The sequence below is a fragment of the Anguilla rostrata genome, chromosome 5 (assembly GCF_018555375.3).
Source record: "Anguilla rostrata isolate EN2019 chromosome 5, ASM1855537v3, whole genome shotgun sequence".
NCBI lineage: Eukaryota > Metazoa > Chordata > Actinopteri > Anguilliformes > Anguillidae > Anguilla > Anguilla rostrata.
The window spans coordinates 19,789,416-19,811,773 of NC_057937.1; the positions used below are offsets into that span (position 1 = coordinate 19,789,416).

Consider the following 22,358-nt stretch of genomic DNA (forward strand, 5'->3'; position numbering starts at 1 on the left):
TCCCACAGTTTTCTTTTATTTTTTTTAAGCCTTTGCAAACAAGATGGAAACCACAGATCACACACAGCCATTTTGGAACAGTATTGGCTAACCGTCAAGCCCACAGACTTGGAGGGGGAGGTTCAGTGTTGTTTAATGCCGCACCTCTTCCTATCAGCAGGAGACAGCAGGTCACAGTGACTCTCAGCAGGGCAGTGTACCCGTCGCCTGTGTATGTGTGTGTGCGTGCGCGTGCTCGTAAACTCACAAACTCGCAAAGCCACAAAAAGAAAAACGAAGTTCAGTAGGGGTTTTAATCTGTTGTGATCTAAGCTTCGGCGTGCATTGGCCGGATCTTCGGAATTCCTTCTCCCTTTCCCGCCCCTGAAGGGAAGCGCAAAGGAAGTTCCTTTTAACTCAAGACGGCCCTAATCTGCAGGCATACAGCTCTGCTCCGCCTATACTGCCCATTACACTGCTGAAGAAACAGCAAATGTGACGTCCAACATTCCTCACTCAGAGGGAGAGACACCGTGAAAGTCATTCTTGGATTTGCTCAGTTGGTTACAGAACAAGAAAAGCATTTCAAATGAGTGTGTTTGATTACATAGTGAAGAGGTTATTTGGTGTGAATCCCGACTTTAATTAACCCCTAAGTTTTTATTCCTTTAGTTAGTAACATGTAATTTACTGTACTAGTTCTATATCTACTGTTAAAAAAGATCATTACAAAGAAAAAATGACAAGCAAAACTAATATACAATATATCTTATAGTAATTAATTAGAGCATGTCTGGGAATAATGGTATTACTGTACAGTACTGTACCTTGAAAGAGTTTTAACATTTATTTTACAGTTTTTAGATATAATATATTCAGATATTATTAAGCATGTCTTTGTAAGTTTGTAAGGTTATTATGATAAAATATAGGGGGGGCAGGTGGGGTTTCACCTGCCTTGGTGCTGTAAATTTGGAATTCACCTGTCTCTGTGTTACTTTTGGACAACTGCAGCTCTCCGAGTTATGAACTTGTGTATTTATTAACAAAGGTTAATGCGCCGTACACACACTTGGTGACATACTGCATTATCTCATAGGCCAGTTTTCCATGTTGACAGGATGGAACTTGTGAGAATTAAGACCCGTTTCACTTTATTGCTTTTACTAAAAGGCTCAGAGTATTAAACAAGTCAAGCCAAACCATGCCTTTCATTGTTCTTATGGAGTTTTATCTTTTTTCACTTATAATTACAGGACAAAATGAAAGATCTGAGTGGTTTTGGCTTAGTCTCACCTGCAGCTTGAAGCCGATTGGAGGAGGAGCTCTGTTTCCAGCTGTCCATCTGTGAGGTAGCCAATTAGCAGTCAGCAGAGAACAGTAAAGCCCACAGTTCTTACCCAGTTCTGTGCAGAGTTGGAAAGTCCAGGGGTCAGAAAGTAAAAGTCCTGCCATGTGTTTCTTCCACCCAGCCCAGCCAATCAGTCAGCTGATTTCACAAATAATTTCTACGTCTTGGCTGAAGAATCATGCCAATTAGTTAACCCAGGTGACTGGAACAAAAAATTGGGGGTGGGGGAGACTTACCTTCTGAACCTGGATTTTCCACCTTTGGTTCTGTTGTTAAACCACACACAAACTTTCTCATTCAACAGAGGTCTTTATTCACTGTTAAATACAATAACTAATACTGAAAAGCACGGATAATCATTACCACACTCCTGCAAAGACCATGTGATTTTTAAGCCATTTTACATGGTTTGAAGTCTTGTTTGTTCCTCTTTCTGATGAACTTGAGTAGACAGCACTTTCTGTGTCAGATTTATTTATTTTCTTTTTTCCCACTAAAACTTGTCCAGCAGCGACCAGGCTGTGTATCACCTTCACGTTCACCCCGTCCTTAATCGCTTAAAACTACTCTGCATGTGTGCATGTGTGTGTGTGTTTAGGTGTTCACCTTTCAGCATTTTATTGATGGACTCCCTGAAGTACTGCATCATCCACTCACCACAAAGCTCTGGGCATGTGGTCTTCTCGATTATCAGATTTATAATCTGAGTCTAAATAAGAGAAAAAGCATTGTGTTTCAGCACTACACAAAAGAGGGGAGCTACTACATTCTGCTGTGGATCTCAGTCATAGTCTAACAGCTTCCAGCAAGACCTAGAGTCACGTCCTATAGGCTTGCCTGTGCCTTTGCCTCTACCTTCCAGGCTAGCCCGCTTGCATGGCAACACACTAGTCTGCACTTTTAGCTATAGGCTAGCCTGCACATGTAGCTATAGGCTAGCCTATGCCTTTGGCTCTAAATTACAGTCTGCACTCATGGCAATAAGCTAGTCTGCGCTTGCGGCTATAGGCTAGCCTACACTCCTAGCTATTAGCCAGTCTGAACTTGCACCAAGTAACTTTAGTAACATAGACTACCTTGTGTAGTCTATAGGCTAGCCGGCACTTGTGGATTTAAGTAACAGGCTAGGTATAGCATGCACCCCAATATAGGGGAGGAGCTTGTTACCTTGACACAGTTAAACAGGCGGTGGATCCCACAGGGCAAGGAGTAGAGCCACTCAAAGTCAGGCCAGCATGGGTCTACCAGACCACAGTAGGACAAGCAGCCACCCTGGTGGCCTGGTGGGAAGTTCTCTCCTGCGTAGAGTATGAAATGGCTGATGCCCAGGAAGTTGTAGTTGCCCTTGATGTAGCTCTTCCCTTGGGATGAAAAGGCAGGCAGCTGAGAGCTAACCAGACCCTGCTGGATGTTCTTTCTCCCTGAAAATGGTGAAATACACATGAGTGTGTAGTGAAGCCACAGACTCTACAGACTAACTAGATGGGCAACATCACCTTCTCTGCTATATTACAGTACAGAACAACAATTGCCATTGTGCTTGTCACACCCCCTCACAAATACTCATAGGAAGCATCAAATTGGAAGGTTTATAGCTATATTGGCCATGTTACTGAACAGAAAGTCCATTGCCAGATTATTTTACTAAGTCACTTCAGAAACATTCAGAAGAACTATAAAAACTGGAATATTTTCACTAATGATAGGGTGACAGAACATTCACGGTTATAGCAATTCTTTAATTAGGGACATTTAACTTCCTACATACAGTGAACTCAGGGTATGGCTACAGAGTTTGTGGGATGTGATCAAGTTTCAGAGGAGTGTTTGCAGCAAGCTAGCTACTGCAGTGGCAGAGGTGAAGAAGCACAAGTACAGTGAATCAAAATGAGAAGCCGACAGGGCTTGTTCAAAAACCAGAGTCAACTTTGGAATTTCTGTTCCTTGATTCGACAGATATCGAAAGAGATATAAAAATAAAAATGGTATAAAACCATTGGTATGGAATAAATAGATATAAAAAATTAAAAAACAGGTGAGTGGGCAGGGTTGAGGATGGAAGAGGAGATTTATTTGATTGCAAACACGGGACCACAGCAAGGCTTAAAATCCTGCATAGTGTGTCGTGGAAGATTTGGGTGTAATTCTCCACTCTAGGGTGTTTTGTCCCTTCCAGCATGCCTGGAACATGCCAGAGGTGTGACCTGCCAATGTAACCTTTCATCACTTAATGGAGTACTGGAAGAGTGGCAAGTCAAACCAGCCCATGAGGATCAACATCTATCCCTGAGCTGCCTCAATGTCCCTCGAGCTGCTGGTACCCACCAGCTACCCCTAGTCCCCCAACAAGGACACTATTCCTGTAGGGACACAACACTTACCCTGGCCCTGAACACTGCCCTGAACAGAGCATGGCCCCGAGTACAAACCTAAAACATCATAATAGCACATAATAAAGTGCTCAGGCAAGCCATGAATACTGTCTGGACCGGAGTACTGCCTTTTGTCAGGGCCTCTCAGAGCCCAGCTGAGGCATCTCTTCAGCCTGAGCCCTGTGACCATTCCCATTACCTTTCTGTGCACTGCACCAGTGAGCATTGTAGCTGTGCCAGACCTTAGCATGGGCCTGAGGAAGAGAAGTAAGAAAATCAGAACTGCTTCTGGGGTCATAGCATGCACAATGATGTCTTGAGAGCTGTGCTGTAGGGGGAACTAGGTCTGCATCGCATTTGGCCCTGCATGGAGCAGAATATCTCAAGGAAATGTTAGCATAGCGTATGATCTCCTATATGAACAGTGTTTCAGAGAAACATTAGCATAGCGCATGGTCTCTGACAGGTAGTTAAGTGTATGAGTCTCAGATATGTCTGACCTTTCCAATGTGATTGGCCACTCTGTAAGGCCCAGTGCCCCTCAGTTTCAGCCCGAGAACGTGTTCTCCCATCTCATCTCCCGATATAGACTACAGACACAATAAAATTACATAGTTACGCATATTCAAATCCATTGCACACATTACAATTACATAACAAATCCTTACATACATTACAACATTGGACATACACTCAAGACATATTGCATAACATACTGTACATTAAATACATCAAAATGACATTTCACTGGCAACAAATCGCATTTCAATTACATGTACATTAGTACAGATTATATACATTACAAACATCACATTACTTTGCTCTTAGCCATGATGATTTTGAGCATTCATACAGCCAGACGTGTACTAAAGTGAGTCAGGTTAAGTGATCTGCACCCATCGTAATTCAGTGGAAATTAAAAGCCTGCCTCTGTTTCTTCTTCCTTAGTCATCACTGTCTGCTGCCTGAAGACAGGCGGTATTTCAAATGCAGTAATCACAATCTCAGGAATAATTTATGACTATTTAATGCGGTAGAATGCTCATGCTAGCAACACAGCAGTGGACTCCCGCCTTAACCATGAAATAAATGTCTTGGTTTGAAGACCAGTCCCTTAAGCACTATGCAATGCTACCACACAGCATATGCCTGTGTCACACTGAGCCAGTCGTAATTCATCTGGTCCCAGATGTCTGGTCCAGAAATAACACAGTTTTTGGCATCACTTTTCAAATATTAACAGTATTTAAAATGCAGTCAAGTCTGCAAAGAGGCGACTTTTAGGGATGCTGTGGTATCGGAGGTCTGGTCTGAAAAAAGCTGTGTTTTCAGCTGAATTTTTGAGCTAAAATTCTGTCTGCTATACGCTGCTCAGCTCCTTGAACCGACAGTAGCTGGCTAAGTTAGGGTGGCTGATGAAGGATAGATAAGGAAGATGCATATAACAGAAACACAGCACGAGGGAACAAGGGTTAAGAAATTCATCTGCAAAAACTACAATTGTCAGAGAAAACTATATATTTACAAATTTCACTTTAAGTGTTTACGCACCTAACTGAACTTGAAATATGGTCTAAATTGTAAACAGACACAACATTTACTTTGTAGGAATTAGCAGTCGTGTGTGAATCCAAACAATGTCGGCTATTGTATTCACATTATCCTATTCTGCACTCACTATATATATGCTATCACATTAGCACATTATCCTTGATCATAAATCTTTCATTTGTAGAATGTTGTACTGACATTCCAATCTGACATTGTTGCTGTTACGGTTCAGTTTTTTTTGGTGGTTTACTCCACCCTCACCACCTATGTAATTTCGGCATGACGGCAGAGTATCTTGAATGCACACATTGACTGAAAGAGTAGCCTATATTTGCGGCTAACAGGTAAAAAAAAGCTCTGTATTTGCAACATTTAAAATTTCTGTACAAAAATATTTGGTACCATACCAGGGACCAGGTGAATTATGATTGGTTGGACACTCCTATTGGTGGAATCAGAATGACTGGCTGGTCAGGTGTATTAGACATACCCAGAAGCTATGGAAAGTGATCCAGTATTTCACCCTATCTCTGAACCTCTCGAAGCGCAGCGAGGCAAAGTCATTGAAGTGGTACACCATGTATTCATTCTGCCAGCCACCATACTTTCCCTGCAGGGACTGAGAATAATCCTTTCTACTTCAGTTACTTCCCAAATGAAAATCGGCAGCTATTAAAACTCACTGAGATGGAGGACCTTTACATTATAATGAGAGGAAGTGGTTTGTGAGTGACAGTGCTAAATGTGACCTCCGTCTCAGTACATTAATGTTCATCCTGTTGGAGCTTTGCAGTTCTTAGATCCCCATGATGCACACTACAGAACACACTCACCTATGGCATGTCCCCATGATACAGGCTACAGAACACACTCACCTATGGCTGGTCCCCATGATACAGGCTACAGAACACACTCACCTATGGCAGGTCCCCATGATACAGGCTACAGAACACACTCACCTATGGCAGGTCCCCATGATACAGGCTACAGAACACACTCACCTATGGCACGTCCCCATGATACAGGCTACAGAAAACACTCACCTATGGCATGTCCCCATGATACAGGCTACAGAACACACTCACCTATGGCACGTCCCCATGATACAGGTAACAGAACACACTCACCTATGGCATGTCCCCATGATACAGGCTACAGAACACACTCACCTATGACGGGTCCCTATGATACAGGTTACAGAACACCTATGGCCAGTCCCCATGATACAGGTAACAGAACACACTCACCTATGGCACGTCCCCATGACACTGGTTACAGAACACACTCATCCGTGGCAGGTCCCCATGACACAGGTAACAGAACACACTCACCTATGACGGGTCCCTATGATACATACTCAGGTTATAAAACATACTCACTTCTGACAGGTCCCAGTGGTACACGGTCACAACAGGGGTGATCCAGTTCTCCAAGAGACCATTGATTGGGGCATCATTGTGGTTTATCCCTTTTTCAGGGTCAGCTACAAAAATATCAAACAAAAACAAAATTAAGAAAAGAGAAATTAAGGACTGTACTACAGCTTTGACCAAATAACTCACGTTATACTGATGTCAGTTTTCCTCTGTTCTGTAGGAAGTACAAATCCTAAAGCAGTGGTTGTCAACTGGGTTATGTGGTTCCCCTGTGTGTGCTGGTTTTCATTCCATCTCTAGGTCAGTTAAGATTATGAAAAACAAGCTTTAAGTGAGTTCGAGCTGATCTGTAACAAATAGCAGGTTTAACTCATTTTATTTTGCCTTGTCTTTGAATTTGTAACAGTTTCAGTGACCAGGCCACATTTCAATACTCATACCCCACTGTGATTTTATGTATGATTTTACAGCAGAGTACATAACTGAAATGATGAGAGCATAAGTTCACTGAAATTTATCTGACTGAATAGAAAGCCCATAAATGAATATGGGGTATTAATTCTTCAAAGTGAGAATATATATTTTTCTATTTTTTACATAGGCTAGCGTTAAGAGGATAAATGATGTTTTGATTAGGCAACAAAATGTCAAATTAAGAAAGACAGGGAGCTCATTACACTACAGGAGTCGCAATTATGGTCGGAAGAAATTAATAACAAATATAGAAATAAAATATATTCAACTGTCAACAGAAAGTTCTGTTTTTTTGGGTACTTGAGGCCCAAGGGTAATCCAAAAACATTGAAAACATTGAAGATGAAGTTAAATCTCCTCAATCACAATGATTATTTAGCCAGTTTTCTGCCACTGAGGATTTTTTTTTCATGTAAAGTATCTTTGCGATACCAACTCTGTAAAAGTACAACAGAAAAAGTTTTCAGATATTTGTGTAGCTATTCAGCTATTCGACCCTTGTCGAGTGTGTGTAATTGAATATCATTGACTCAATATTTGGGAACAAAATTCAACAAACAAAGGAAAGTCCCAAGATGGAATTTCACAATGCCAGGACTTTCACAGTTTAAGGACTTTGAAGAGACTTTTATCCAGAGCAACTAAAATGGTTTATAATCTTTACATATAATTCATTTTTACTGCTGAATATTTGCAATTCAAATTTTGTGCCTTGCTCCAAGGAACAGTGACAGTGCCTCACCTGGGAATCACACCCGCAACCAGGAATTACAAGTCTGGTTTCCCTAGCAATATTCAACACCACCACCCCGGACCAGATTTGAGAGCCCCAGGACAGAGTACAAAACTCTCAGGAGTTTGACAGCCCCAGGGCTGGGGAAAAACATTGCTTTTACCCTTCCTCCTTGTGGGGAAGATCCAAGCCCAGGACAGGGAGAAGCAGTAAAAGTTCAGCTTCAGCTTCGTCAGGAGGGAGATGTCTTCCTGGACGGGGGAAACAGAGCAGAGGTGGGACATTGGGCAAATACATCTATAATAATAATGATAATAATAATAATTATTATTATTATTATTATACATTTATGTATTTATGACTCATATTGATTCCCATAATGATATATAATAACAAACAAAATAATAAAAATAAAAGAATAAACAAAAAAAAGAGAAAATAATAGCTTTAATAGTTAAGAATAGTGATTTAAGATGCATCCTCCTTGCATTTTCGGCTGGGGCTAATGTCATGCCACCAGCTCTTTAATTGGCGTGTGAAGGGCTTCCCCAATTTAATGGCAGTACTTTCATTTTACCACTTGATGGAAGTACAGAGGCACTGATACTGGGGCCCAGTAGAATAATCCCTGCCACTGAACAGCACCTGTTCTTAATCTCATGGCATTTCCCAAAACTGCTATCATTCACCTTGACTTTGCAGTATCCCTCATAGGAACAGTCCTGATTGGCGGTGTGGATTATTTGTCCCATCTTGTGGGAAAATGACTCCCAGTTGCTCACTCCTTTGGCATCCGTGTCCCAGGCTCCTTCTGTTTGATAGGCTGAACTGCCGGCTGCCCACGAAAATCCTGTCCAATAAGAGAGATAAGTGGGGAAGGGGGTGGGGCAGAAACAGGAGATTCAATGGCCCATGGAGTCACGTGACCACTCAAGCTGTAGTAGCTATGGTGTCCATACAAGCCGGAATGGCTTGAAGAATGGCCAGGCTAATGTAGAGGCATGGAATCAATAGACTGGCCCTCTGGGAGCCACTAATGTTGCATGGAAATAACTTAATGGTGTGTTACACAGGGCTTAAAAACTGGTACTATGAATGCTCTGAGAGTTGAGTGCCCTGGGGCAGACGGCAATTCATTGTTTCACATACAGTATCGAGCCCTGGAGGTTCAAGTCCAAGCTGCAACAGCTGCCTTTTATTCCCTCCTCTGTAAGCAGTTGTAAATTAAAGTACAGAGTAATAGAAAATATCTAATTTCCACACAATGATCCTATGAATGAATGAAAATCTCAGCTTCATTCAATGTATAAGTCAGAGGTCCCAAATCTTATCTGAGAAGGTTCAATGTGTATGCGCATTTCTTCCTCTGCTGCACTAAAATACCTGATTCATCTAATCAATTAATAATGGCCAAGATTTTGATTTGCTGAGTTAGGCACTTTTGTGCTAGCATAGAACATAAGCCTGGCATGCACATTGAAATCACCTGATGTGCTTTTTCATTAAAACAAAAGATGATCTTAACAATACTCCATAAATTAGGGGTACACAACTTGAGTACTGAAGACCTGGTGTGTGTTGTGTGTACATGGAGCGCCATGGGGGTGGGGGGGGGACATAAGATGATTCCAATGGCTCTGACCGACAAGCACCCTCAATAAATATTAGAACATAGGATTTTCTGGGGTGGTGGGGCCAAATATTTTCCCAAGGCCCGAAATCCCTCATAGTCCCCCTGTGTGTAAATTCAAAGCCATTGTTCTGGCCTAATTTTATACAGAGCTAGTTCTCTATAGGAAGTTGGTTTAAAATCCTATAGAGTACAGATAATAAACTAAACCTTTAATGGTACATTTGCTGCTGCTGCTTCTGCTGCTGCTTACTCAGAATTCAGAAGCGGAGAGGCTGAGTAATCTGTATTTGACTAGACATCTCACGAACTGGAGGATTGGAGAGATAGAACGGAAGCACTGTAGGAATGCATATTGATTCGTTGTGATAGATTTATACCCACGACAGCAGCAGGAATCAGCAGTTGCAGTCCTTGCAGAGGGGGGTTGTGGTGACCTTTAAATTAGTCACTCAATTTATGTCTGGGCAATGAAGCTACTTGACTTTCTGTGAAAAGAACAATGACTGGAGGTAGAATGAACAACGGTGAGTTTTGGGGAAAGACATTCCTGCTAACACTAAACGCACGATAGACGGTCGGTTGGTACAGACGAGCCGTGCCATGCCATGCCGTTGGTGTTGTTTAGTGGCTGCAGCTGCGGAACGTGGCTCACCAGCTGGAAAAGGGCCATAATGGAAGGGGCTGCGGTCGTGCTTTGTCCAGTGGAAGTCCGCAGCCGCAGACAGACACAGCACCAGCATAAGCACATGGCTCCAGCTCAGCGTAGCAGCACAACGTAGCACCATAGTATTCCCAGCCTCCAGGATCTCACTCCCCCCTGCTTCTGACAGTCACATCTGCAGCATGGGGAGATACAAAATTATTATTATTATTATTCAAATACTACTACTGCTACTACTACTACTACGAATCATAATAATAATAATATTAACAGCAAAAATGTAGCTTCAGGCCAACTAAATTCACAGTAAATAAGCATCTGGCTGAAAACTGTGTTAAAAATAAAAACTTTATGACAATAAAAAAGTAGTGCTTAACAATTTCCATTAAGGGCAACAAACATGCATCACACCAAAGTGAACATAGGCAATAGTACGCTAACTGAAATTATAATGCTTATATGATGCCAATCAAGGATCCAAAAGGGAGACTAGCAACAAATAGACAAAGCTGCATTGAACTACACCACTATTCAAAGGGTAGAATGATTAGATTATAGAAGCCAAATATGTGCTATTTTTTCATGTCAATGTTTTTCATGTCTGACTCTTTTTAAGATGACTGACGAGTAATTATGAATGTCTCTGAGCCAGCAGTGAAGGCTTGACTATACAGGTTACAGAGCTCAATTTAAGTCTCCAAGCACAGGGGTTCTAATATTTTAATCACAAAGGCCCATTAAATAACCACCATCAAACTGAGTGTCCCCTCATTTCAATTAAATGGTTATTTTTCAGAGCAATGCAGTTTATTTAATTTAATGCAGTAACAATTTTAAGGAAAAGCCCTGTTTCTGACCTCCTGCTGAAAGGCTGGTAGGCATGCCGTGGGATGTTTCTGGGTGACTGGTCATAACCTGCTTGAGATAGGCTCTAAGTTTAGGAGGGTGGTCTGGGGCTAGCTTTTCCCTCAGTGCCCAAACCTTCTGGGAACCACTATTATATATTTTTCTTGGATATCTGATAGCAAGACATTTATCTGTAGGCTGCACAGGCCCTTTTTTATTTGCAGATATAACAATCGATAACAAAAGTGCAAAGCAATCAGAACAATTGTTTCCAAGTAACTGCTTTCATGTAAGAACTTTTGATGTGAAATGATGGATGTAATGCTAAAAGAAAGATGGAATTAAAACCGGATTATGTCAGACACGAAACTTGAATAGTTGCTTTTCTTTGGTGACACAGGCACAGGCGATCCGCAGGGACAACTTACACTTTGACGTCCAGATCCACAGCTTGAGCAACGAGCAGAGGAAACACACCTCATAATAAATGTTTTCAGAATAATTCCGTTAAAATGAAGTAAGTGAAAACCAATAAGAGATATCTGGCTTCATTTGGTCAAGAAATTTAGCGGCTTGAACTCATTTTAGCCAACTGAAGGAAGCGCTAACGCAAAATCCAAGGAAGGAAAGAAAATATGCCAGCCTGTCCAGAACATTTAAAAAGAATGACATCTCAAAGCAAGTATGGGCAAAGATGCTGCTTTTACAAATTTTCCTAAATGCCAAATTCCGGGAGTATCAATTTAAAAATATGGTCCTGGGTGATCTAATTAATGACGCTTTTTTCGGCTGAAGCTTCAGCTGTGCTCTCTCCTCTCCCTCTATTTCACTCTCTCTCAAACCTGCGATTCCACCCTGGATGGAAAGTTCCAGAAAACGTAAGAAGCGGGAAAGGGCAGCTGGGCTGCAAAACAAGAACATCGAACAGCGGAGAACGGCTGTGTGCTATTGGGGGGGGGGGGGCTCGCGTGACCCCTACGGACCCCCGCCTGTTTCCATTCAAGCTCAGTGAACTGAGAAAACAATTCGCTTGAGCACACAGATCTCTTATTGGAAACGGCTGTCATTTCACCCAGTAAGCAAAGCTGATATCTGTAAGGCCTGGCTGCATATGCTCACCATGGCAACACTTTTAAAATCACTGTTTCAGTTTAATTTTGGAAAGCATCCTCTGTAAGTCTGCAATAGGCATGAAAATATATTGAGACAGTGGCAAACAGTATATTACAGTATAACATATGATGATTTTATTTAAGATTATGTTAACTTGTCTAATTACTTATGGACCCCAAAAGTGGGGGGCCATGTATTAAAAAGGCTGTTTGTCTGATATGGATGCAACTACCCTCAAATTAGATCTGACAGTCTGTACTTTAATGTTACATTACATTACATTTATTTGGCAGACGCTTTTATCCAAAGTGACATACAAAAAGTGCATTTCATGGTCATAGACAACTACAAACTAATTGAAAGGTTCTCTTTTATGAGACTTTTCGAATTAATTAATTGAGTTTCAGTTCATTTGCGGACTTATTTTAAATGAGACTCAGTTGAAATTGAATTGGCTTCAACCCTGAGACTGTTAGCATTGTGGAGTGCTGCTGCACTACCCAGGTTAGAGCCTGTTCAGGCGGGCCAACCCCACTGTGCAGGTACAGCCCCTTCAGAGCCAGGCTCCACCCTGCAGTTTGCTGTCACATGGTGCGGACCGCGCGGTCATTGTGTCCAGTTGTTTGAGATTGCTGAGTTGTCATCATTGGAGGTGCAGAATGCACCCCCAGCCCCCCATGAGCATGTGCACCAGATGAATGAGAATTCATCTTCAGGGGTGGGGGGAAGTGAGTGTAAATTGGGAGAGAGAGGGGATGCAAGAGAGCAAGATGGCAATGCTATTTATTTATTTATTTATTTATTTAATTACATACTTTTTTATTTTAATTTATATTCTTCTTTCTTATATTTCATTTTATTCTATATCACTGTTCTGTTATGCTATGAAATTTATTATAATATAATAATAATATTTGTGGGACCTTTAAGACATTCAGAGAGAAAGTGAGTGAGAGGGAGAGAGAGAGAGAGAGATAGAGAGAGACTTCAAGTTATAATTTAGCAATGTTTACTCACGAACTGCGACAGTACAGCTTGCTCTATCACCAGTGGACCTCTGTCTCCCTCTGGTGTTAGATTGAGGAATTTCAACAAAAATAAATAAAACGATGATGAGCAGCTTGGCTATTCTAAGATCCTAAACAATGGAGAGGGAGACACGCAGTGGCAATGCAGGCTGCTTGGTGCCGACTCATCTGGAGAGCAGGTTTCCCCTTCTCATTTTCAAAACGGACAGCTTTGAGGAGCAACTTTTTGAAGAAGTGCGTGGTTGCTCTGTGACCACTGGATTCCACTGGATACTCCTTCTCAACATCACAATTACAGAAATCAACACTTACCCAGTCCAAATCACACGCTGCTCACGACTGTCAACATACCTCACCACTCCCTGCCTAAATGAAACCTGGAATTACTGAGCACTTGGGTAGATTTCCATGTAGATCAAGTAGTGTGTGTGTGGTGTTTTTTTTTTTTCTTTCTTTTTTTTTATTCCGGAGCAAGTAAAATCCTATACCCAAATTCTTAAATCTGAACTGTGTTTTAATATGAACAGTGCAACAAATAAATTGGGTGTAGGGTGTCCAGAGGAAAATAAGGATACGTATTTCAACATTTGACTGCACATGTTTGTATCACGCATATGCACATTTACACACGCACCTCTCTCTAACTCTCTCTCTTGCTCTCCCTCTCTCTCTCTCTAAATTGTGTAGAGATAACTGTAAATAAGTACTTAAGTAATTTAAGTATATATCACTTGTACTCTGCATCTCTCTCAACCCTCTCTCTTTCACTTACCACAATCCCTATGAACATCAGACTCTCGGTCATGGAATTCTGGAGTTTACTTTTTCTCCTCTCTTTTTCTCTTTGTCACTCTGGAACCTCATTAATCACAAACCTATTCCCTCTTTTCTGTGAATGTTTTTCTTCATATCATGTGCCAAGCTGCAAGTCTGCATTTTTTTCAGAAAGACTTCATCAACTTTTTTTCTGCGTAAGTTCAACAGAAACTTGATTGTTCGGGTTATTAAATATAAGGCCGTATGGTAGTGGTCAGCTTGTTCTATAGCTAAAGTCAAACGTCAAAAGGCAGTCAGAAGTTACCAAATTCCAAGTGTATGATATAATATGATGATAATAATGTAACTTTCACATTACCACCAAAATGCAAAACCTGTCTTCTAACCAGAGGTTGAAAATCCAGATTCAGAAGCTAATAGTCCTCTCCACTGTTTTGTTCCAATCATCTGGATTTGATATTTAATTAATTTAATATTTGATATATAATTCTTCAGCCAGGAGATAGAACTAATTAACGAAAATCAACAACCCATTCCGTCAGACACCTTTTCACCTAAATAAAAATTGTGTACACAATGATGCATTTAACTAATGCCCTAGGTCTAATTGTGCTAAATAGTTGTTGATACCATCTTTTTTGATAAAATGGCCCCAAAATCCAAAATAAAAATCAGAGGAAGAGAGGACAGCAAAGTGATAGGAGAGGAAAGGAAAAGGAAAGTGGAAGGGAAAATGAGAGGAGCAATAGAGGAGTTTAAAAAAACAAGTGGGTGAAGGAAAGAGTCCAGGACTGAGGTTTCTGGCCAGAGCCTGGAACATCCCCAAATTCACTCTGCAAAGGCGTGAGCCACTGCCTATGAATTAGTTCATGTTATTGGCATCGTTACCTGTTCTCTCTCTCTTACACACACACACACACACACACACACCGCGCGCGCGCACACGTAGCCGTACACACGCAGGTGCGCACACACCCATACATTACGATATGTTCATTCATTTTGAAAATGAAAATTGCGGGAAAATGAGTAAGCTATTTTCAGAAAAGCGGTATTATCGGAACTCAATAAGTTCAATAATGTGGTGATGCGAAGTATGAAACTTTGCTATAGGCAATCTCCCATACAACATATCTTTTATGTTTTCAGGAGTAGACGATGTTTTAATGTTTAATGTTTTAAAAGACAAGGTATTGTCAACAAATGGTCATTGTTTTATAACAATTTAGGCTCAACAGGTTACAAAAATTTGAGTTTTGCACCAATGCGATGGTGGTATAGTGGTGAGCATAGCTGCCTTCCAAGCAGTTGACCCGGGTTCGATTCCCGGCCATCGCAAAAACGTTTTTTCCTGGTTGTTAAGGTGATTCGATTTGACCTTCACATTGTATTTAATTGAAGTCTCTTCACAGAAAAATAATGCGGCATTTTTTATGCATCAGCCATTTGATGACTTCATGAAAACAAAATAAAAACTCAAATCACAAACCCGTACGGTATTTCCAAAGAGTTATCAGGAGCTGTAAATCATCATTGGAAACAAGGCGATGAAACCTCTCTCTCTCCCTTTGTGTGTGTGGGTGAGTGAGAGAGACCGGGGTGAGGGGGGAAAGAATGTGTATATCTATGATACAAATAGGCACAGTCAAATATTGAAATAAAATACTTATTCTTATTTTCATATGGACACTACATCCAATTTATTTGTTACATGATTCATATTAAAATACAGTTTAGATTTTAGAATTTTGGAAATATTTTTTTTTTACTTTCTGTGAAATAAAAAAATACAAAATAGCACCCAGACAATGTTTGGAGTTATGGCAGGGAGTATTTCTCAGAACTGTCCTACTTCACTGTGTGTGCCAGAACCTAAAATAGTGTTTATTTTATCTAGCTTTTCAAATTATGGCCACTCATAGAATTATATGTCATCAAGTTTTCATTAGGATGCAACTGAAAGTTGCAGAATTACACTTTTGTGTTTCTCTTGCAACAGTGTTGTGAATTAGAATCTAGTATTTGACAGAACAGATTTTAGGACTAGTGAACATGATGCATTTAATTTTTATATTATTTGTTTATTTAAGCCATATCTCACCACTTTGTGACTTTTTTAACATGAGTTGGGTTTAGTTTGATTTGTGTTTGGATTGTGAGAGCGTGTTTGCTGTTGGCATTGGCATTCTTGTGCCAGTAGGGGGCAGCCATGGTAGCACTGGACTGAGATAGCAAACAAGCCAGCCCACTCACAGGCTTCTATTGCAGGCATTACATGACTCAGTTCCATAAATGTAAATTTCACATGATGCTAAGACTGACTGCTTCAGAGCATAAGTGGGCAAAGTAAACTGATAAAGTTTTTGCTTTTGTCTTTTTTATGGATCAGTCACCTTCTGTTTGTTTTAACAGAGAATTCACAGTTCCTTACCTACCCAGTGGCTGGTGAAAGAGAATGCCATAAACCCCCAGATGTCTGCAAGATTGATGATACATTTTCCATGAGCTGGATTTAAAATAATAGAACACAGCTAGAATGCCATCCTAGTGGCTCATGGAAAGTGTTGTAGTATTTCCTTATATCAAGAAAAAAAAAAGTCACAAATAAATTAGCAACACATTTTGGAATAGTTTCTTTTCCTTCTTACATTTTTCCATTTGTACGTTGGGTATATCTAAATAAGATATAGGAGCCTGACATAGTTTTAGCCTTAAACAGGATGTGCACCAGCTAGTGTAATCATGACTGTTTTTCTGAAAAATGCTGAAAAAATTCATAAAGAAATAGATTTATGATTAAATAATCTTAACATTCCTCGCCACTCGCACACATATGCAGCGATCACAATTTACGTAGAAGCAGACTTATAATGCAACATGCAATAATTTCTGCACATTTGCATGAGCAAGCAAGGTCTCATTGGGCATTGGCATACAACACAAACACCTGTTTGGAACTTGAACCTGCAACCTCCTGATGGCAGGTTCAGTTCTCAGCCTCTGTTTCAGTACAGAACAATCATCAGTGGGTGGGTTTCTCAAAAAAATAATTTCTGGTTGCTGTTGGTTTTATGCCAGACATAATGGGACCTGTGTTGTCCAGAATGTTTAACTTTTGATTCATCTGCCCATAGAACATCATCATAAAGGCTTGAGAATCATCCAGGTGTTAGATAACAGTAGTATCCGCCTTGCAACTCTCCCACAATTCCCATTTTTGTCCAGTCAAGTAATTTTTATTTTAACCTAAAAAGTGTCCAATTTTGGCTTTCAACAGGTTAAGAAAATTTTTACTTTTCAGAAATGCGATGGTGGTATAGTGGTGAGCATAGCTGCCTTCCAAGCAGTTGACCCGGGTTCGATTCCCGGCCATCGCAAATATGTTTTACAGGATGTAAGGGTGATTCGAACCGACATTCATAATGTGCTTAATCCAAATCTCTACACAAATAAACAATACAGCTTTCATGGTTCTGCCATTTGATGACCTCATGAAAAACAAAAAACAAATCACAAACTCGTATGGTATTTCCAAAGACCTATCAGGAGCTGTAAATCATAATTGGAAACAGGGCGATGAAACTCTCGCTCTTTTTCTCCCACCCCCCTTTTGAGTGTGTGTGTGTGTGTGAGAGAGAGAGAGAGAGAGAGAGAGAGAGAGAGAGAGAATGTGTATGTATATGATACCCAAGACACACAGTCAAGTATTGAAATACAATACTTATTCTCTTTCTTATTTTCTTATTAGTTGCACTCACTGTGGTTTGGTGGAGTCCCAGAGCCTTAGAAATGGCTTAGTAATGCTTTCCTGACTGATATAATTCAACAAATTTTTTTCTCATCCCTTCTTGAATTTGCTTTGATCGTGGTGTAGTGTGCTTTTAGAAACTTTTTGGTGTCTACTTCACTCTTATAGTAAGGTTCAATATGATTGAGGTTTAGATTCAACAAAGCTGGTTGCAATCAAGCCTATCTGTATTCAGTCAAATTATCAATTCAATTTGGTTGTTTGATTGAGTGACTGAGGGGACAATTACTTCATCACTCAATTGTCCCCTCAGTTACTCAACGTTTTATATTAGATGAAATAAATAATTCTGAATATGTGTTTGTGTTTACTCGGTTTCCCTTTGTCTAATAGTACATTTTGTCTGAAGATCTGAAACCATTCAGTGTGAAAAACATGCAATAATAGAGCAAATCAGGAAGGGGTAAAATACTTGTTTATGGCACTGTATGTTTGTGTGAAAGCTGTAGGAAGAGGGTGAGGTCTCCAGCCTTCCTCATTATCAGACCTGGGTCAAATACGTATTTGTTTTGGATTCAAATACTTTTCTGTGCTCTATTGATTTAGCCTGGTGTAACTGAGCCTGCCAATATGACCAGAAGGTGGGGTTTGCAGTTTTTGAGAGTATTTCATTGATTCCAATACACCAGACAAGATCAGTAAAGCGTAGAAAAGTATTTGAATCCAAAACAAATAAGTATTTGACCCAGGGCTGCTCATTATAAAGATGCTGTATGTTAGAGTTGAAAACAGTAGCAAAAGACAAAAGAGAGAGAGGTCTACAGTGGGACAGACCTGGCAGTGGATAAGAGACAGGCTGAGGTTTAGTCTATCAGATAAGTAGGGTTGGAATTTGCCATGTTGGTGATAGGGCTCCTAGTGGGCACGCTGCCCAGTCTCTGCCTGCCAATGCCTGTCAGCACGCAAGACCTCTGCACTGTTTACTCTTACATTTATATGTGTCAAGCGCCAAGACCCTCCATTGCAAGGGCAATCATTCACTCCACTCGAGTGCGTTCGCCTTCTGTATCAACTTTGTTGTTTGGGGCTGTCCGTGGCAATGAAGCAATTGATTTAAAAGATGATTGTTTAAAACTGCTGTGATCTTTGCCCAATGCACCTGCATGGAGGAGAAACACCAGCCGGCATTCAGGGAGAAAGAAAATCACAGCAGACCAGGATTTCGTAACCCAAATTAGCACCCACCTATAGGAAATAATGTTGCAGATAATGCTATATTCTGACGCCCCCCCCCTCCCAAGATTGATGATCTCTGACCTGTGGACGTGTGCTCAGTCACGGGGGGCCCCCAGACTCTGGCGTGCACGTACGGGGGAAAAGGGGTGGGGCAGTAACGAACGCACGCGACCTTTGACCCTCTCCGAGCACGGAGCGAGACGGAAACAGGAAGGGGGTGGGGTGTACGTCCAGTGGCGTTGACCTTTGACCTCCCAACCTGCAGCCCTCTGTCTTTGAAGCACAGGGGAGAATAGGGAAGGCGATTAGCCGTGCTATGAAGCACGTTCACCTGAAAGCCTGACTCTGACTGTGAGGGGAAATAAGGCGCTGTGAGTGGAAGTGGGGTCTCTATTGTTCACGTTTCCTAAAACAGTAGCGAACCCAGTGCCTTTCAGATCCAAACCTCAGCGAAGGTGTTTGTTTTTTCTCTTCTATTCTCCAAAGTTTTTTTCCAGATTTGCTAATAGTACCTGCTGAATAATGGCTGTGCCCCCCACACCCACATACTAAGGGCACTGTTGCTGAAGTGTGTGTACTTCTGCAATGCTCTGTTCTATCCACCCTGCACCCTACAACCCACCTGTAGAACCTACACCCTAAAGCCCACCTGTGGATCCTACACCCAAAAGCCCACTTGTGGAATCTACACCCTAAAGCCCATCTGTGGAATCCTACACCCTGCAGCCGACCTGTAGATTCTACACCCTGCAGTCCACCACGGCATTCTAGACAATACACCCTACCAGTGCACACTACACCCTGAAGCCCACCAATGTACCCTACACCATAAACCCTACCAGTGAACCCTGTGTGTATGTGTGTGTGTGTGTGTGTGTGTGTGTTTGCATGTGTGTGTGTTTGTGTGTGTGTGTGTTTGTGTTTGTGTGTGTTTGTGTATTTGCGAATGCGTGTATGTGTATTTGTGTGTGCGTGTGCTTGTTGGTTAGCATGTGTGTTCATGTATTTGTGTATGCGTGTGTGTTTGTATGTGTGTGCTTGCGCGTGTGTGCGTGTTTTGCGGTGACTGCTGTTTGAGTACGCACTCAGAGCTGGATTGTGTAGCTCTGCACAGACAGGCTGGTATATTGAAAGCAGATGTGGCCTCTTTAGTTCTGCAGCTGAGGGGAAGCATTCCTTCACTGTTATTGATTACTGATCTTCCGGCATGTTTGGGCTGTCAGCAGAGATATGGATATGTCTATTTACCCGCTATAATTCATCATCTTATGCCCTGATCAGTATGTCCATGTGTATTAATCCTTATCCTATTAGTACGCTCATGAGTATTTACCCCATAACCTGTCAGTTTATTCATGGGTATTTACTAGGGGTGTAAAGTTTCTGAATGAAAACTACATTTCACAAGCTCATGGTGTCAGTCTTTGGTTTGCACATAAACGTTAAGTTTACTTTCATTGTGGATAAAGCTCTGTCTATCTCTTGTTCTAGCTTACTTAATACCTCATTATCCCCTTCTGGCAATTTTGGAAAAACACCCAACTGCCATATAATCTGATATTATATAACTTACCAGTTGAATATAATTGAGTGGGAGGCAGCGTACTTGTCCCTGCACATACACATTATTGAAGTAAAACATTGGATCAATGCCGGGGCGACTGCAAACAATGTAGTTCACATGGGAACGAAAAGGTGCTTGCATAGCAGTCCCCGCTCTGTATGTCCTTCAGCTAATCTGGTAGCTGACTAGTGCTAGGGGGCTAGCTGTCTAAGCCTTGGTTGTTTACAGTAGCTCTGCCATCATTCTATAGTAACAAGCTAAAAATGACCACAATTATTGTTGTAGTTACATATTAAGAGAACGCTAACACTATTTCTGAGTGCAACAAGTGTGCAGTGACATAACCGTGCTATAATTTGGTTCAATCATGATCAAATTGCCTACTGAGGTAAAAGTTAGTGAACAAGAACCAAGTGGCTTCTTTCAATATTTCCAATTTGGCAATTTTGTCTCTAGATTCACCGAACCACCCAGAAATATAATCTAGCTACTGTCCCAAACAGTCAGAGACATGATAACCATTTGGGATTTTCAATACATTCAGCAATTATTGGGGCTGGGAGTGAGCAGAGAATCAATCAATCAATCATCCTTTATTTATATAGCCCATTTTATTCACATTGGAGCAACACAAAGTGTTTCACAAAGAATTAAAAGAACAGATACATTAAGAACACAAAACAGAGCAGAGAAGAGCCATTGAGAGCTGTGAGCCACAGCTGCCCGGTGAGTGGACACTTACAGGCAGTTAGGGCATTTGCCCCAGTAGCCCCCTTTCCACGAGGCAGAGGGGCACAGTGTCAAAGTGGACTAAAGCCGGCCTTGGCGCATGCTGGCTAACTGTGCCTGTTTTTCTCACAGAGCTACCACAGGCAGTGCTCCTCTCATATATCAATGTCTTCAGTATTGCATATATTTGTCTGTAAATAGTTCTAAATCAATCTGGCACAAAGTCAGGCACTATCTCATGAGCAATAAGAATATAATGAGCACAAAATTTATAATGAGGAAACAAATCTGACGTTCAGCAGTTGGTTTCTTTGATAAAGAGTTGGCAGCACTGGTTTAATTTATCTAAGATGGTGAATCCAAGAAATGGCCACCACAGGGGATGATGTTACAACACAGAAAGTAGCCCTTTGAGTTGAGAATGTGGATATTCTATTTTATGATAAGCAACGTTAGGGCTACCGGACGACTCATTTGGTTACCGTGGTGCATGGTTGAGCCTCATGGCCCCAGATCAAATCCAGACCGTGCCTCTGCTGGTCAATTGAGCACCCATAGATTGCAGTCTAAACCACAAATGCAGGGTCTTCCTCTGACTCAGCTTTATGCTAAATTAGCTCCAGTCCGCAGTATGAAAAGAAGCAGCGGGCTCTTCTGAGGGGTTAGCACGTGTACACAGCTATGGTTGCGAATTGGATATGCTCAGGCTTGTGCTGGGTGGCAAATTCATTTAAAATTTAATAGGAAATATGAATGAAACAGATATTCTAATCTGATAAGGTCAGTAGATGTTCTAAATTACAATTTATTTAATAAAGCACATAGCACATAATGTAATCAACAATTGTCAAGTGGTGCTGTTTTTCCTTTTTAAATCTAAATCATCGAATCATGGCTATAAAATCTAAACCATGGATTTAGAGAACTGTTACTGTATATATATCTGTGTGTGTGTGTGTGTGTGTGTGTGTACAGTATGTGTGGTGTGTGCACTGTGCATGCGTATGTGTGTGCGTGTGCTGTGTGTGTGGGCATACGCACATGTGTGTGCATGTATATCTGTGTGCTTGTGAGTGACAGTGTATTATTGATTTACTCAGTGACTGCAGTAAGAACTCCGCCCCCTGATAACTCCTGAAGTCAGCACCTGACAGCTCTTATAACAAAACTTACATATTTATATTTAT

At 41.2% G+C, this 22,358-nt stretch overlaps 1 protein-coding gene and 2 non-coding genes across 10 annotated transcripts; 2 read left to right on the forward strand and 1 right to left on the reverse strand.

Annotated features, from left to right (window-relative positions):
- Window positions 1–7: 7 nt before the first annotated feature.
- LOC135254941 (lactase-like protein) lies at window positions 8–11,882 on the reverse strand. Of its 8 annotated transcripts, XM_064335555.1 has the most exons (13): window positions 11,405–11,881; window positions 10,988–11,045; window positions 10,122–10,305; window positions 8,526–8,686; window positions 8,000–8,087; window positions 6,633–6,736; window positions 5,744–5,872; window positions 4,203–4,292; window positions 3,902–3,956; window positions 2,498–2,751; window positions 1,937–2,039; window positions 1,276–1,324; window positions 8–363 (listed from the first exon to the last, which is right to left on the reverse strand). In XM_064335555.1, the coding sequence occupies exons 3-13, from the start codon at window positions 10,252–10,254 to the stop codon at window positions 123–125; spliced, it is 1,407 nt and encodes a 468-aa protein (XP_064191625.1). In that variant the 5' UTR covers window positions 10,255–10,305; window positions 10,988–11,045; window positions 11,405–11,881; the 3' UTR covers window positions 8–122. The 8 variants fall into 8 exon arrangements, with proteins under 8 accessions (XP_064191625.1, XP_064191626.1, XP_064191629.1 ...); XM_064335556.1 differs by lacking the exon at window positions 10,988–11,045 and having other exon boundaries at window positions 1,988–2,039; window positions 11,405–11,882; XM_064335559.1 differs by lacking the exon at window positions 10,988–11,045 and having other exon boundaries at window positions 8,619–8,686.
- A 3,278-nt stretch (window positions 11,883–15,160) lies between these two features.
- trnag-ucc (transfer RNA glycine (anticodon UCC)) lies at window positions 15,161–15,232 on the forward strand. The gene has a single exon. It is a non-coding gene; the product is annotated as a tRNA-Gly (tRNA).
- Window positions 15,233–17,199: 1,967 nt separating this feature from the next.
- Window positions 17,200–17,271, forward strand: trnag-ucc (transfer RNA glycine (anticodon UCC)). Its single transcript has one exon. It is a non-coding gene; the product is annotated as a tRNA-Gly (tRNA).
- The last annotated feature ends 5,087 nt before the right edge of the window (window positions 17,272–22,358 follow it).